Consider the following 12,005-nt stretch of genomic DNA (forward strand, 5'->3'; position numbering starts at 1 on the left):
GTTCTATAAAGTGTATAGAGAATATATACTGTGTGCGCACACACACACACACACACACACACACACACACACACACACACACACACACACACACACACACACAGCCACGGTTCTAAAATTCAAAGCCTCTCATCCTTATGTGAGACCTTTAAGGCTAAATGGAGGCATCACACAAATGGATGCAATGTGTTGTTGTGGTGTTTATGAGCCAGGATTTCCAACACATGTATATTATGAGGATGAGCCATGATAGTCTGAAAGTAGGTCAGCATGCTGGAGTGAGGAGTGAGTGATGCGCTGCATCTCTGAGCAAAGCCACGGAACAGCTTGTCTTGGTTCCAGTCTGCATCGCTCAGGTCTGTGACCGACCATCCATCCTGGCTTTGCTATATACTCAACCACCATATGTCATGTTGTCTTTAAAAACAATCTGCTCTCCTTCACAACAGAACCTGTTTCACTGAGATGGCCGACGTGGTTGAATGATGCTCTTCAGAGGACAGATAGGGTTGAATACGCGTTTACCTCAAATGAACCATCTCTTCCCAAGTTCTTACCCAATCTAGGTTTGGGTATATAGAGTACAGCAAATTCGATAGGGTATAAAAATAATATATATTCATGGGTCTAATAATGGTCCAATTTTGAACTTTCAATAGTTTAGTGTTCAGTTTGAGAATGAAGCCGCACGATTCACAATATGGTGGTCTGTGGCCGGAGACTGGCTGCCTGTATACACGTCTACGGGTCATTTGGCCAAGTTATTAATGTACATTCTCAATATACTCAACTACGTCCATGCTCTTCTTAAGATTCAGTCCACCAGGTGAGATATACTTCTGTTGCATGTAATGGCATAAGCTTTGATTGGTCTTTTGAGTGGACATAAGTACATACACACACATACAGACAGTACATGTACATACAGTACATACATACAGTATAGCATACACGCATGCATGCACGCACGCGCACGCACACACACACACACACACACACACACACACACACACACACACACAGCTCTGAAGTGTATAGTACTGTGTTAGGTGTAGCAGCATGCAGCTATGGACCGAATGTATACTGTACAGGATTTAGCAGAAGTAAAAATGATCATAGCATAACTTGCTGTACATTTTGTTCGGGTGTAAGTAAGTAAGTACATTTTATTTATAGAGCACCTTTCGAAACAATGATGCTGTACAACAAGGTAAAACAATCATGTTAAAACACGGGTATGAAACAAACAATAGAAGGTAAAACATTGAGATGCAAATAATTCAAGTAAAAATACAGTGCTGACGAAATAAATACGTCTTTAACAAGGTGCATGTGCGCCTCATAGTCATCACTTTCTGCCTCTCTACAGCACATGCTAACTGCTAAATTGCAGCATATAGGCTAGTGTCTTGGGCATATAAAAGGTTCCAGTATATGAGTATAAGAAAAATGACGGAAAATGCATGCACAAAAACATTTATAAGGGAAAGGAGGTTAGACTTGTGTTCTGCACCAATAGTCAGACAGAGAACGAAGTATACTGGCAAAATAACCCACTCTTGAGCTTAAGTAGTGATCTGAGTGAGAGCTACTGTATCACTGAGTAAAGACAAGCTGCTGCACTTCGTAATGGCTAAGGTGTGTTGAAATGCACTGTGGCAATATGACTGCATTATTAATGATAAATGTGTAACAAAGATACAGTATCTATAAATACTGCCTATGAACGGAGGCCTGGTGGTGGGTAATGGCATTTCCTTCTTTTACGATCAAAGCTCATGACATGTGCCATAATTAAGGCCTGTCATGAAGATGTTTGAGGTAGGCTACTATTATGGTGATGAGAAGTGATCGACATTCAGACAGAAAGGTGAGAGTGAGGCTGCATGGCTCGGCTGCCTGCCTGGGAGGCCATGATAGTGCAGCTCACATTCTGCTCTGACTGAATGTCAAACCAGCCTACAGGCTTCTGTCTGACCGTGGGGAGCTAGGCAGACTGCAGGTCGGTCAACACACACACGCGCGCGCGCGTACACACACACACACACACACACACACACACACACACACACACGCACACAACACACACACGCGTACAGCTATCACTCTCTCTCGGGTTAGGAATCCCCTGCCCGCGCCTGATAATTGAGCGCGGCTCGGTGCATGGCTGCCTAAGGAATGTGTCATCGCCAACTACGAGGACTGCTGTCGCATTACCGCGAGTGTGTATTTCTGTTGGGCCAGAATCTCGCCATCTCACTCACCCCCGGTCGGTGCATGTTTCAATTTACCATACACAATATGGAAGCAAGCAGTAGGCTATAGCAATCGCGCCCTGCGATGGCACCCCGTGAATTCTAGGCCTGCCTTTAAGGATTGCACGTCGAAACAGCAAGAGGTTTCATTCGGCATAATCTATAAGTGATTAATTCAATACTGCATTAAAACAAAGACTGTAGCCTACACAGTGACAGGCAGCAGGCCAAACCAACACAGTGCATGCATATGCTTATTATGCTATCTCTCCCTGCTGCTTCAAAGGCCAGTATGAACAAACACTATCAGCAGGCATTGTGCGCGCACGCGTACGCGCGCACGTACAACAAGAACCCACGGCGCGGCATCCGCGTCCTAAGCCAACAAGGCAACCTATTACATAACACAGGCTGACATTTCATATAGGGATGATGATGATGCCCAATGGTAAAAACATGCGCGCTTACTTGCCCAGCTCCTCGAATAGCTGATATTCATCGGTAAATCTCGTGCAGATCGTTAACGCCATCCTGGCGGTGATGGTTGTGGACGGTACGTGGTGTCGTCGGGAGACGGTGTTTTAAACAGGGTGCACTCACAAAATCGTCAACACCGCCCGATTTGCCCTGAACCTGCAAGCCAAAACGGAGGGGTTCATGCACTATGATGCACAGCTTAAAAGCGCATCGGCAAGAACAGGCGAGATGATTCTGCGGCAAAGACTGGCTATAATTGCTTGAAAGGTGGATTGTAGAATTCCAGCGTTTTTCCGAGATTCCGTATAGTTTTTCCTTCTTTCACAGTTCACACGCAGTGGCTCGTCACAGCTCTGAAGCGCAGCATTTTGGGTGCATTTCCATAACTAGCGTGCGTGCGTCCATCCCCAAGCTGCGACTGTTGTCTCTCTGCGCTCATCACCAGACAGACACTCAGTGCACTACCGCACCTCCCCCTAGCTGTGAAGTGTGAACCCAGTCCCGCCCCTGTGCCTGCATGCATCAGGAGACACACAACTGAAATAATAATAATAATAATAATAATAATAATAATAATGCATGAAATACTATATAAGCATATAGATTTTTGTTGAGGGCTGAAGGCAGATGGGAAGAAAAATACATCTAAAATCCAACCTTAAAACATAATTTTAATGTCGACGAGGCTACTAGTAGGCTACTGTTTAATATTTGGACTTGGGTTAGTTAGTGAGAACTTGCAGTATAGCTACAAAAAATAAAACATTGTGTTTTCCTGTGGGATATGGAACAATGTCAATGAGATTTAAATTTGTATTTGATGAAAATTAGCAAATATTGCTAGCTTTAATGGAGTCTGGTATGTTGTGTACTTAAAGTAATAAAAGAAAGCTAAATACATTGATTTATATATTAGTCATCAGAAAACGTCCTCATTAAGCAGCATGCCTTGCACAGATGGTCTGAGAGGTACGTATATAGGCCTAGGCTACAGGCATGGACAACTAACTTAGCCTACTTTTTTTTAAACTATTCTGATACTGTGTGTGTCCACTATCCAGTGGAGTTCTGTTGCTGCAATTTGACTATTGGTGTAAAAAACTAATCCAGTAGGTGACAGTATTGTACAGAGCATTTAACGAATGAGAAAACAGAAAACATCTGTTGCAGGTGCAGAATAAAATTATCCTCTTGTTACCTCTTGTTGGATATTGGAGGAAATGTATAGATAATGATTACACCTGTGTGCAATATCTTATTTAATAATAAGAAGAAGAAGAAGAAAAAGAAGAAGAAAAAGAATTGCTGCAAGCAGCAATAAGGCAGGACCAAGCAGGAAGACAATAAGCAATAAGAATAATATGCACATTAAGCCATAGAAACATGGAAGACTGAACTACACTGAGTTGTGCCCGGATTTGAACCCATGACCTTGTGACCTCTACCTACCGAGCTAACTGGACACAAATTCAGTTCTTCTATTGTAAACAGCAAAATCATTCGTTAAGTTGCGCAAGGATAACTAATGATATAGATGGGTATAAAGATAAATGAACTGCGTATAAATCAGAAAATGTACCAGATTCAGATAAGGAGCTCAATGAGTGAAAACCAATAAAATGAGAGTCGGAAACAGGGATTAAAGGTTAACTGAAAAAATATTATTAGACTACTTTGAACATTCATGAAAAATAACAAACAAATGGGGGCCCCTTGAAGTTGGTGACTTGAAAAGTCCCAGTTCAGTTCTTATTCAGTTCTAAGGTCAGATTCTCACCTAATACTTCGGTAGACTCAGATCCGTATGGGCAGGGAAATTGGATTCTTGCATATTTAATTGGCTGCGGTTTGCCTTCACACTGTCATTCGCAGCAATTGGAAACGCAGCAGGGGGGACCTTTATCAATGTGTTCCATTCATAAACTATAGCCTACACAGTGAAATCTATGGTGATAAAATTACACTCATAACGTGCATGTGTCGTGCCGTCTGGGACCCCCCCCCCCCCCCCCTCTCTCTCTCTCTCTCTCTACGCACGCAGCCGCCACACACTGTTCTTTTGGGCATGCAGTACAGCGCTGCATGAGCGCACTGATATAATTCCCAGTCCCACACAGTGACAGCACTCCATGTTTACGGCACGCACAGACAGACAGACAGAATATTATGTAGGCTATATTACACTGCAGTGTTTTTATGTGTTTTCTTAAGCAATTGATTAATGTACACGTCCTCATTTCGATCAGGGCTTCAGTCTCCTCATTCGACCACGTCTATCCACAGTAACGGGACATCTTTGCGCTGCGTAAAATATGCCTTCTCCGTCTCCAACTGTGTTCAGCTCCTCACCCGCCACATTTGTTTGCTTCATTTCCTTTATTTACTGCGGATTGCATTCACACCTGCACCGAATCGTAGTCAAGTGCGATTTGAAGCGAAGCGAAACCCACGTTTTTGGGCGGAGTAAAATGCGGTTATTTGCTGCGCATTAGGATTCGAATGAGCCTTCACACCTGCCAAACGAAGCGCACTTTCTGACAATGCGCAGCAGGATTCGTTTTAATCGCAGCAAAGCTCTCTGGTATGAATGTGACCTAAGACTCTCTCTCTCTCTCCTAAGAAGAGGGCCCTACACCTGCCCTCTTCTGATTGGCCGGGCCCAAAAACCTGCCCTCTTCTGATTGGCCGGGCCCAAAAACCTGCCCTCTTCTGGGGGTGACTAGTTAAGTAATCAATTGACAGGTGTGGGATCGCCATGACAATCAATTGGTTGAGGCAGCCTCATTAGGTCCACTGGTAGAGCCTGACCAGAGCCTTTTGTACTCTTTCTGGACAACGGTGCATGCCACCCACTCAAGGCTGGGCACTGCACTCCCTGTTGTGGTGTGGAACGCTTGTGTCAAAATTTAATGTTAAGTCGTGGGGCAAACGGTTGTCGAGTTACATGCATTACAACCGTACACACACGTGCACACACACACAGACATGTGGTGCATTTATAGTAAAAAATAATAAAGCCGAAAGCTGCAAAAATATCTGGAAAAACAATATATTATATTTATTATTATTATTATTATTATTATTATTATTATTATTATTATTATTATTATTATAGCCTAGTGTATTGAGGTATAAAACTGTATGTCAATTTTCTAAGTGTCTAAGTGGAAAATGAACCAATGTCAGAAAACAGAGAAAACTTGTTACTTTAAGTCAGTTCCAACTGTCAATCAGATTATGCCAAAATACCAATTAAGGACGTGGTCCTAAAATGTAAGCATTGTCCTGATTTCTGTTGTGGGCTAGAAAATTAGGAAAACAAACCAATATTTGTTGTGTTTCTCAATTTCTCCTGTCGATCATAACTAAAGTAAAAATACATTGCATGGATGCACCTGGGACATATTCCCAGTGATGTATCCTGAGGTCAACAGGGTTTCGGGTCTACCAACATCATACCCCTCACTCAGTCAACCCAGCCGGGATTGATCAAATCCCTATTTACGTCCCAGTAGCTATACCCTCGATCAGTCCATCAGGAAATGAGCAAGGCCACACAATCCGTTGCTCCGGAACTACTCTGCCGGGACTGGCAGAGCAGATTATACTAAGATCCCCTGACCCGACCCCTATACCCTGTTACTGAACAAACATCAGATAGCAATAGCACCTACTATCGGTGTATATAGTCGTCCTCGACAGTACCCTTTCATTCCACACCCACATCAACAACACCATCCGGTCTGCCTACTTCCACATCAGAAACATCAACCGCCTTCGCCCCTCACTCACTCCCCACAGTGCCGCTATCCTGGTTCATGCTCTCGTCACCTCCCGCCTGGATTACTGTAATTCCCTTTTTTTTGGTCTCCCCCACAAACTTCTCCATAAACTCCAACTGGTCCAGAACACTGCAGCACGTATCATCACCAGAACCCCTGTCATCAGTCACATCACCCCTGTTTTACACCAACTCCACTGGCTTCCCATAAAATCCCGCATTGACTATAAGATCCTTCTCCATACTTTCAAGGCCATCCATAACCTCGCCCCCCCCATACCTGTCTGACCTTGTCCACGTCAACGTCCCCAGGTCCCCACCCGGTCTCTCAGGTCTGCCTCCTCCCTCACCCTGAAAGTCCTCCCAGCCCGTCTGTCCACCATGGGGTTAAGAGCCTTCAGCCGCTCTGCCCCTCACCTCTGGAACTCCCTCCCCCCTGACATCAGAAACATGGACTCTATCACCATTTTCCAAACTCACCTGAAAACCCACCTGTTTAGGCAGGCCTATGACTCTGCGTGACCTCTAGTGTCTTCTGCTGCAAGCTGTGTTTTGTTCTGCTTTTAACTGTGTTTTTGTACTGTTTTAAACCTGTACGGCGACCTTGAGTGCCCTGAAAGGCGCCTTATAAATAAAATGTATTATTATTATTATTATTATTATTAGAAAGCTTTAATGAACTTTTTAACAAAAATCTTTTTTTTTTCTTTAACCAAAAAATTACACTTACAGCAACTTTAATGCCATTGTGTAGTATAATAGTATGATCCGGGGACAACCGCACAAAAGTGTGGTTTTAATTGTTGAACCAACCATTTAACCACCTTGTGAGCTCTGTTGTTCCAGGGTGTCCTCAGCTAAATTGGAATTGGAACCTTACAGTTCTGTAACTGGAAATGTTGGTTCCACATTTGTACACACTGTCAGTTATGTGGGTGGGCCCATGGCATAATGAATATCAAATTGGGGGTGAAATGAAAGATTTGGAGTAAATGAAAAACAGAAAGAAAGGACACAAAGAAATACAATGCATCGCAATGTAATAAACTTTCACCTTTTAATATAAGAGACATCCAAATGCAATATACAATACACACATACATTAATAAATATGTGAAATAATTTTACATACTAATATGTGTCAGTGCAAACAATACAACTCTGGTATTCGTATTCTCATAATAGAATACAATAACTTAATATCAGTAAATAAAATGCATGGTGCACAAATTGCTTACCAAATAAATATTATAAATAATATACAAAGTGATTTCACACAGTCATACACACAGTCACACATCGACGGCAGAGGCAGCCATGAAAGGCGCCAATCTGCTCATCTGTAGTATAGTTTGGGGTTCAGTGTTTTGCTGAAGGACTCTTCAACAAAAAGGAGCCAGGGATCTAACCAGCCACGGCGGTACGGTCACTCAACTTCACGAATCAGTGCCCACACACTTCACATTCAGCGTCTTTTGCTAAACCTCATAATGAGACTCTTGACCCATGGCGCGTTGGGGTCCAGACAAACCTCCTGGCCTGTTTTCTTCAGAGTGGCACTATAATACCAACAATGAAAAAGACGTGCAGTCAGAACGAGAACTTTGATCTTATACACGCTATTGCTAATCAAAGCTATAATAATAATACAAAATAAAGAGCAGTTAAAAAAAACAGCAATAATAATGAACTAATTCAGAAATTCAGAAATCATTTTAGCATCCAAATGGAATCAGTATCAGTATAGCTGAGATGAGGATGAGTGTTTTGCTGGTAGGACTCACATGATCTCAGCCTCCTCACAGTGAGAACTGGCCAGTCTCAGCTCAACCTTCTCAATCAGACGCCTGATGGGTCTGCTCTCTGTGAGAATGCAATGGCAGCGAAGCTCCACTCCAGGTTTCAGGCTCATCCCTGTTAACAGTGACAATACAATATGTCATATTATTACAATGATGTTGTTGATACAGTCGATGTGTAAAGCTAGAGGTAGATAATATGCATGTGAAAGCATACATAACAGGACTATACACAGTAAATCCACATAAAATAAATCATGTAAAGCCTTAGCACGCTCAGAGTAAAATGAACACTGAGGCTTTTACTGTGTGAACATGCATGCAGTATGACGCTGGCCCAGGACAGACTGAAGTGGAGATCCTTTGTTGCTGCCCTACATGCCAGCCGGCATAAAGGGCAGTAAGAAGATGCATGCAGTACAGTACAACTACACCATCGAGGTTATTGTTACAATCACACATCGTTAGAAAAAGGAATGACTTACCTTCAGTGATGGCTATGAAGGCCAGGAGCACCACAATAGAAGTAACTGTGATTTTGCAGCTCGTCATCTTCAGATTTATATGAGGTATGAACACTAAAGCATAGACTGATTAAAGTAAAGCCTTTGATTGATCAAAGCACAGAAGAGGTTTTGTACACTGCAGTATCTGTCTTTCATTCAATTCCCTTACTTCTCTACTCTTCTCCTTTCTCCTTGTTTTGGTTTGGTTGCAGACTTCCTCTGTTGCTGAAGAGCAGAGTGAGAGTCCACTCCTTTTAAAGCCTTTATCTTGAAGGATCTACACTATTGTGAGTCATTTCCTGGCTATACTAATGTTGCGCAACTTGTGAATCTTGGGAATTTACACGGATGCGTGACAGATCTGTGACACTTAACACCATATGGTAATTAAAACAACATCAATCGTTTTAGTGACGTTTAAAGGTGCATATTTTGTAACCCACACAGTTTCCCTATTTTGGAGCTGCTTCCTGCCACCGTAAATATGTTTTAAACTACTTTAATCACCAAACATTGAACTTGAAAACCATCCAAATTAATACATTTCTGAGCAATATATATATAAGGATTTTAAGACAGGTACAATATATTGTAACACCAGTGCCAATCAAAATGTGCAAGAGCAAATGTCATATACTGTAGGTGCCAAATGTGCAAAGACGGAGAAGTCACACATGTCTTGTCTATTCCACTTGTCCACAAATATGTACACATTTTGAGCAGCTGCTGGGGATTCTTAAAGTTGTTTTACTTAGTATTTGTTCTTTTATTTTTGGACATTGTTCTCATTCAGGCCTCTGGCAGCAGCAAGGAAAATCTATTTCTGAGCCTTGAGTCCCGGGATGTGAGACACTGGTCATCCAGCACTTTACATTTCGTATCATAATTACGTACAGAAGAAGATCTCCACTGAAATTGTGTGATAGTGTGCCACTTACCAGCCTCAAATTTTAACTCCCCTGTGATTTAATATTTATCATTCTATGTATGGCTATAGGTGGTTAGATTGTTCCAATGAAACAATTCCATACCGTACACATGTGTAACTGCTGCTTTGGCATTTAGATAATATACCAATTGTAGTACATGATATAGTACGTGCAAAACCACAGTTTATATAAACTGCCAACACTGCTTAAACTTTTCATTAATCAATATCACTTTTAAGATCTCTAAGATAAAAGAAAACACCTGCACTGTCACAGTGTCTTCACTTTCTCAACAAAGAAAAACGTTTTATTGCAACATTGCAATACTGACTCCACCGACGAATGAGACAGGTGAAATATATCCCAGGCTCATTCAAGCATGACTGTGACCGTCTTCGACGTCACTTCAGAGCATTCAGATTCAGAGGCTTTTGAAATCTGGGTAGAGGAAGTTCATCACTATACAGCTCATGCCTCAGCAACTCTTAACTCAAAGTGATGATCTACTCTACTGCATTTCAATGACAAGAATGATTAATGACTGCTGCTGAAATTCAGGCAATGATGCAACTGCAACAAGATAAAAAATGCTTGCCCCAACTTGACACCCATGTGCAGGGGGTGCAGTACTTAGTTTAGACAGTATTTGGTTTAGACTAGTCATTTGGTTAGACATTTGTCTGCCAGGTAATATAATTATAATAACACATTACTGGTAACCACAAATTCCAATAAATAACAGGTGAAGTATAGATAAATAGCTAAATGAAAGATTTGCAAGGGCTGGAAAAGCACTACCCTCATTAGCATTCTTGCATGTTTTGGTAATTGATACCTTCTGCTATATGGTGACAAATGGGAAATGTGTTATTGTCTCACTGTATTGTACGTTTCCAGAAGGTCTGCGAAAAGTGGGCTCTTCGAAGCATAGATATCATGGGGCGACTGTGGCTCAGGAGGTAGAGCAGGTCGTCCAATGATCCATGGGTCGGTGGTTCGAATCCCGGCTCCTCCTGTCTACATGTCGAAGTGTCCTTGGGCAAGACACTGAACCCCAAATTGCTCCCGATGTGCTGGTTGGTACCTTGCATGGCTTCTGCCACAATCGGTGTATGAATGGGTGAATGTAATGCACAATCTATGTAAAGCGCCTTGGATAAAGGTGCTATATAAATGCACCATTTACCTTTTATCAAGCCTGGCTACCTGGTCAGTCGTGGGGTGCAACCGTCAGGACACAGGAAGCTGCAGGGAAATAGAGTTAGTACATTAGATTGTGCAACTGGTTGGATTTGTGTCGCCCTCTATGGGCAGACGTGAACGCGGTTGGAATATTAGGCAGAGGGATTATGTTTTCACTTCTTTGTGTCCAACTGTCTGTCCGTCTGTAAACAGCCAATCTTGGGCATCCGTGAACAGGACGTGGCCTGTTATAGCACCACCATTTGGCTGATTTGAACAGTTTGGGGTGGAGGTTCTTCTTTGGCCTACTGGGACTGTGTATTGCAAGATCGGCCCAGCGATTAGCTACTCATGAACGAACAGACAGACAGACAGACAGACAGACAGACAGACAGACAGACAGACAGACAGACAGACAGACAGACTGACTGACTGACTGACTGACTGACTGACTGACTGACTCAAAATCACAGTGTTATGCAAGTAGACCAAAAACAGGAACGAGCCTTTTTCTGAAAAGGAATGAAATAATGAGCCAATACAGTGCAATTCTGGTAGTTTCCAAGTCCAGCTGTTTAAACTTGTGATGTGTAGGGGAAACATGTTAGAGAGTGCATGTGACAATTACAAGACAATTACAAGACCATCTTCACATATTGGCTTTGAACTAAATTCACACTGCCTTTCCCTATATTAACAAAATGAAGCCCTATGAAAATAGCAATTAGACGTGTTGTGATCTTTTAGATCTGTTATTTTGCTATATAATTTTGTTTTACCTTTATATGACAATGCTAAAAACAGGGACGCCAGATGCTATAGTGGTATACACAGGCAAATAGTGAAAATCATGCTGATTTAAGAGATAGTATAGGCTCCAAATGGAACTGAATGGATTCAGGTACATTTGGTTGCATTTGTTGTTCCTTTTAAACATTAAATATGCATTGCTTTGTAAGGTTTGCTTTGCACCACAAGCTGAGGTATGATTTTCATTGGAGATGTCCTTTGAGCCCCATTGCCCCCGCCGGCAGGGGCAGCGGCTGTCCAACTCTGAACAGCGCTCAGCGGGTCAA

General features: G+C 42.3%; 2 protein-coding genes across 10 annotated transcripts in view; both read right to left on the reverse strand.

Annotated features, from left to right (window-relative positions):
• camk2d2 (calcium/calmodulin-dependent protein kinase (CaM kinase) II delta 2) overlaps nucleotides 1-3,145 on the reverse strand; it is a 57,890-nt gene extending 54,745 nt beyond the window's left edge. For all 9 annotated transcript variants that reach the window (XM_083766261.1, XM_083766257.1, XM_083766260.1 and 6 more), the window contains exon 1: nucleotides 2,724-3,145. In XM_083766261.1, coding sequence (XP_083622387.1) covers nucleotides 2,724-2,785 — 62 coding nt within the window. In that variant the 5' untranslated portion in view covers nucleotides 2,786-3,145. The remainder of the gene's footprint in view (nucleotides 1-2,723) is intronic.
• A 4,644-nt stretch (nucleotides 3,146-7,789) lies between these two features.
• On the reverse strand, nucleotides 7,790-9,037 carry cxcl8a (chemokine (C-X-C motif) ligand 8a). Its single transcript, XM_083765055.1, has 3 exons — nucleotides 8,798-9,037; nucleotides 8,298-8,427; nucleotides 7,790-8,072 (listed from the first exon to the last, which is right to left on the reverse strand). Exons 1-3 carry the CDS (start codon nucleotides 8,862-8,864, stop codon nucleotides 7,979-7,981), a joined length of 291 nt encoding a protein of 96 aa, XP_083621181.1. The 5' UTR covers nucleotides 8,865-9,037; the 3' UTR covers nucleotides 7,790-7,978.
• Between the last annotated feature and the right edge of the window lie 2,968 nt (nucleotides 9,038-12,005).

This window comes from Protomyctophum parallelum (assembly GCF_964188405.1).
Source record: "Protomyctophum parallelum genome assembly, chromosome: 5".
In the NCBI taxonomy this organism is placed as follows: domain Eukaryota; kingdom Metazoa; phylum Chordata; class Actinopteri; order Myctophiformes; family Myctophidae; genus Protomyctophum; species Protomyctophum parallelum.

Coding starts and splice junctions, on each gene's coding strand:
- cxcl8a (XM_083765055.1), bottom strand. CDS start 8,864: ATGACGAGCTGCAAAATCACAGTTACTTCTATTGTGGTGCTCCTGGCC. Junction 8,428..8,797: donor CTTCATAGCCATCACTGAAG/GTAAGTCATTCC, acceptor CACTGTTAACAG/GGATGAGCCTGAAACCTGGA. Junction 8,073..8,297: donor TGTGAGGAGGCTGAGATCAT/GTGAGTCCTACC, acceptor TTGGTATTATAG/TGCCACTCTGAAGAAAACAG.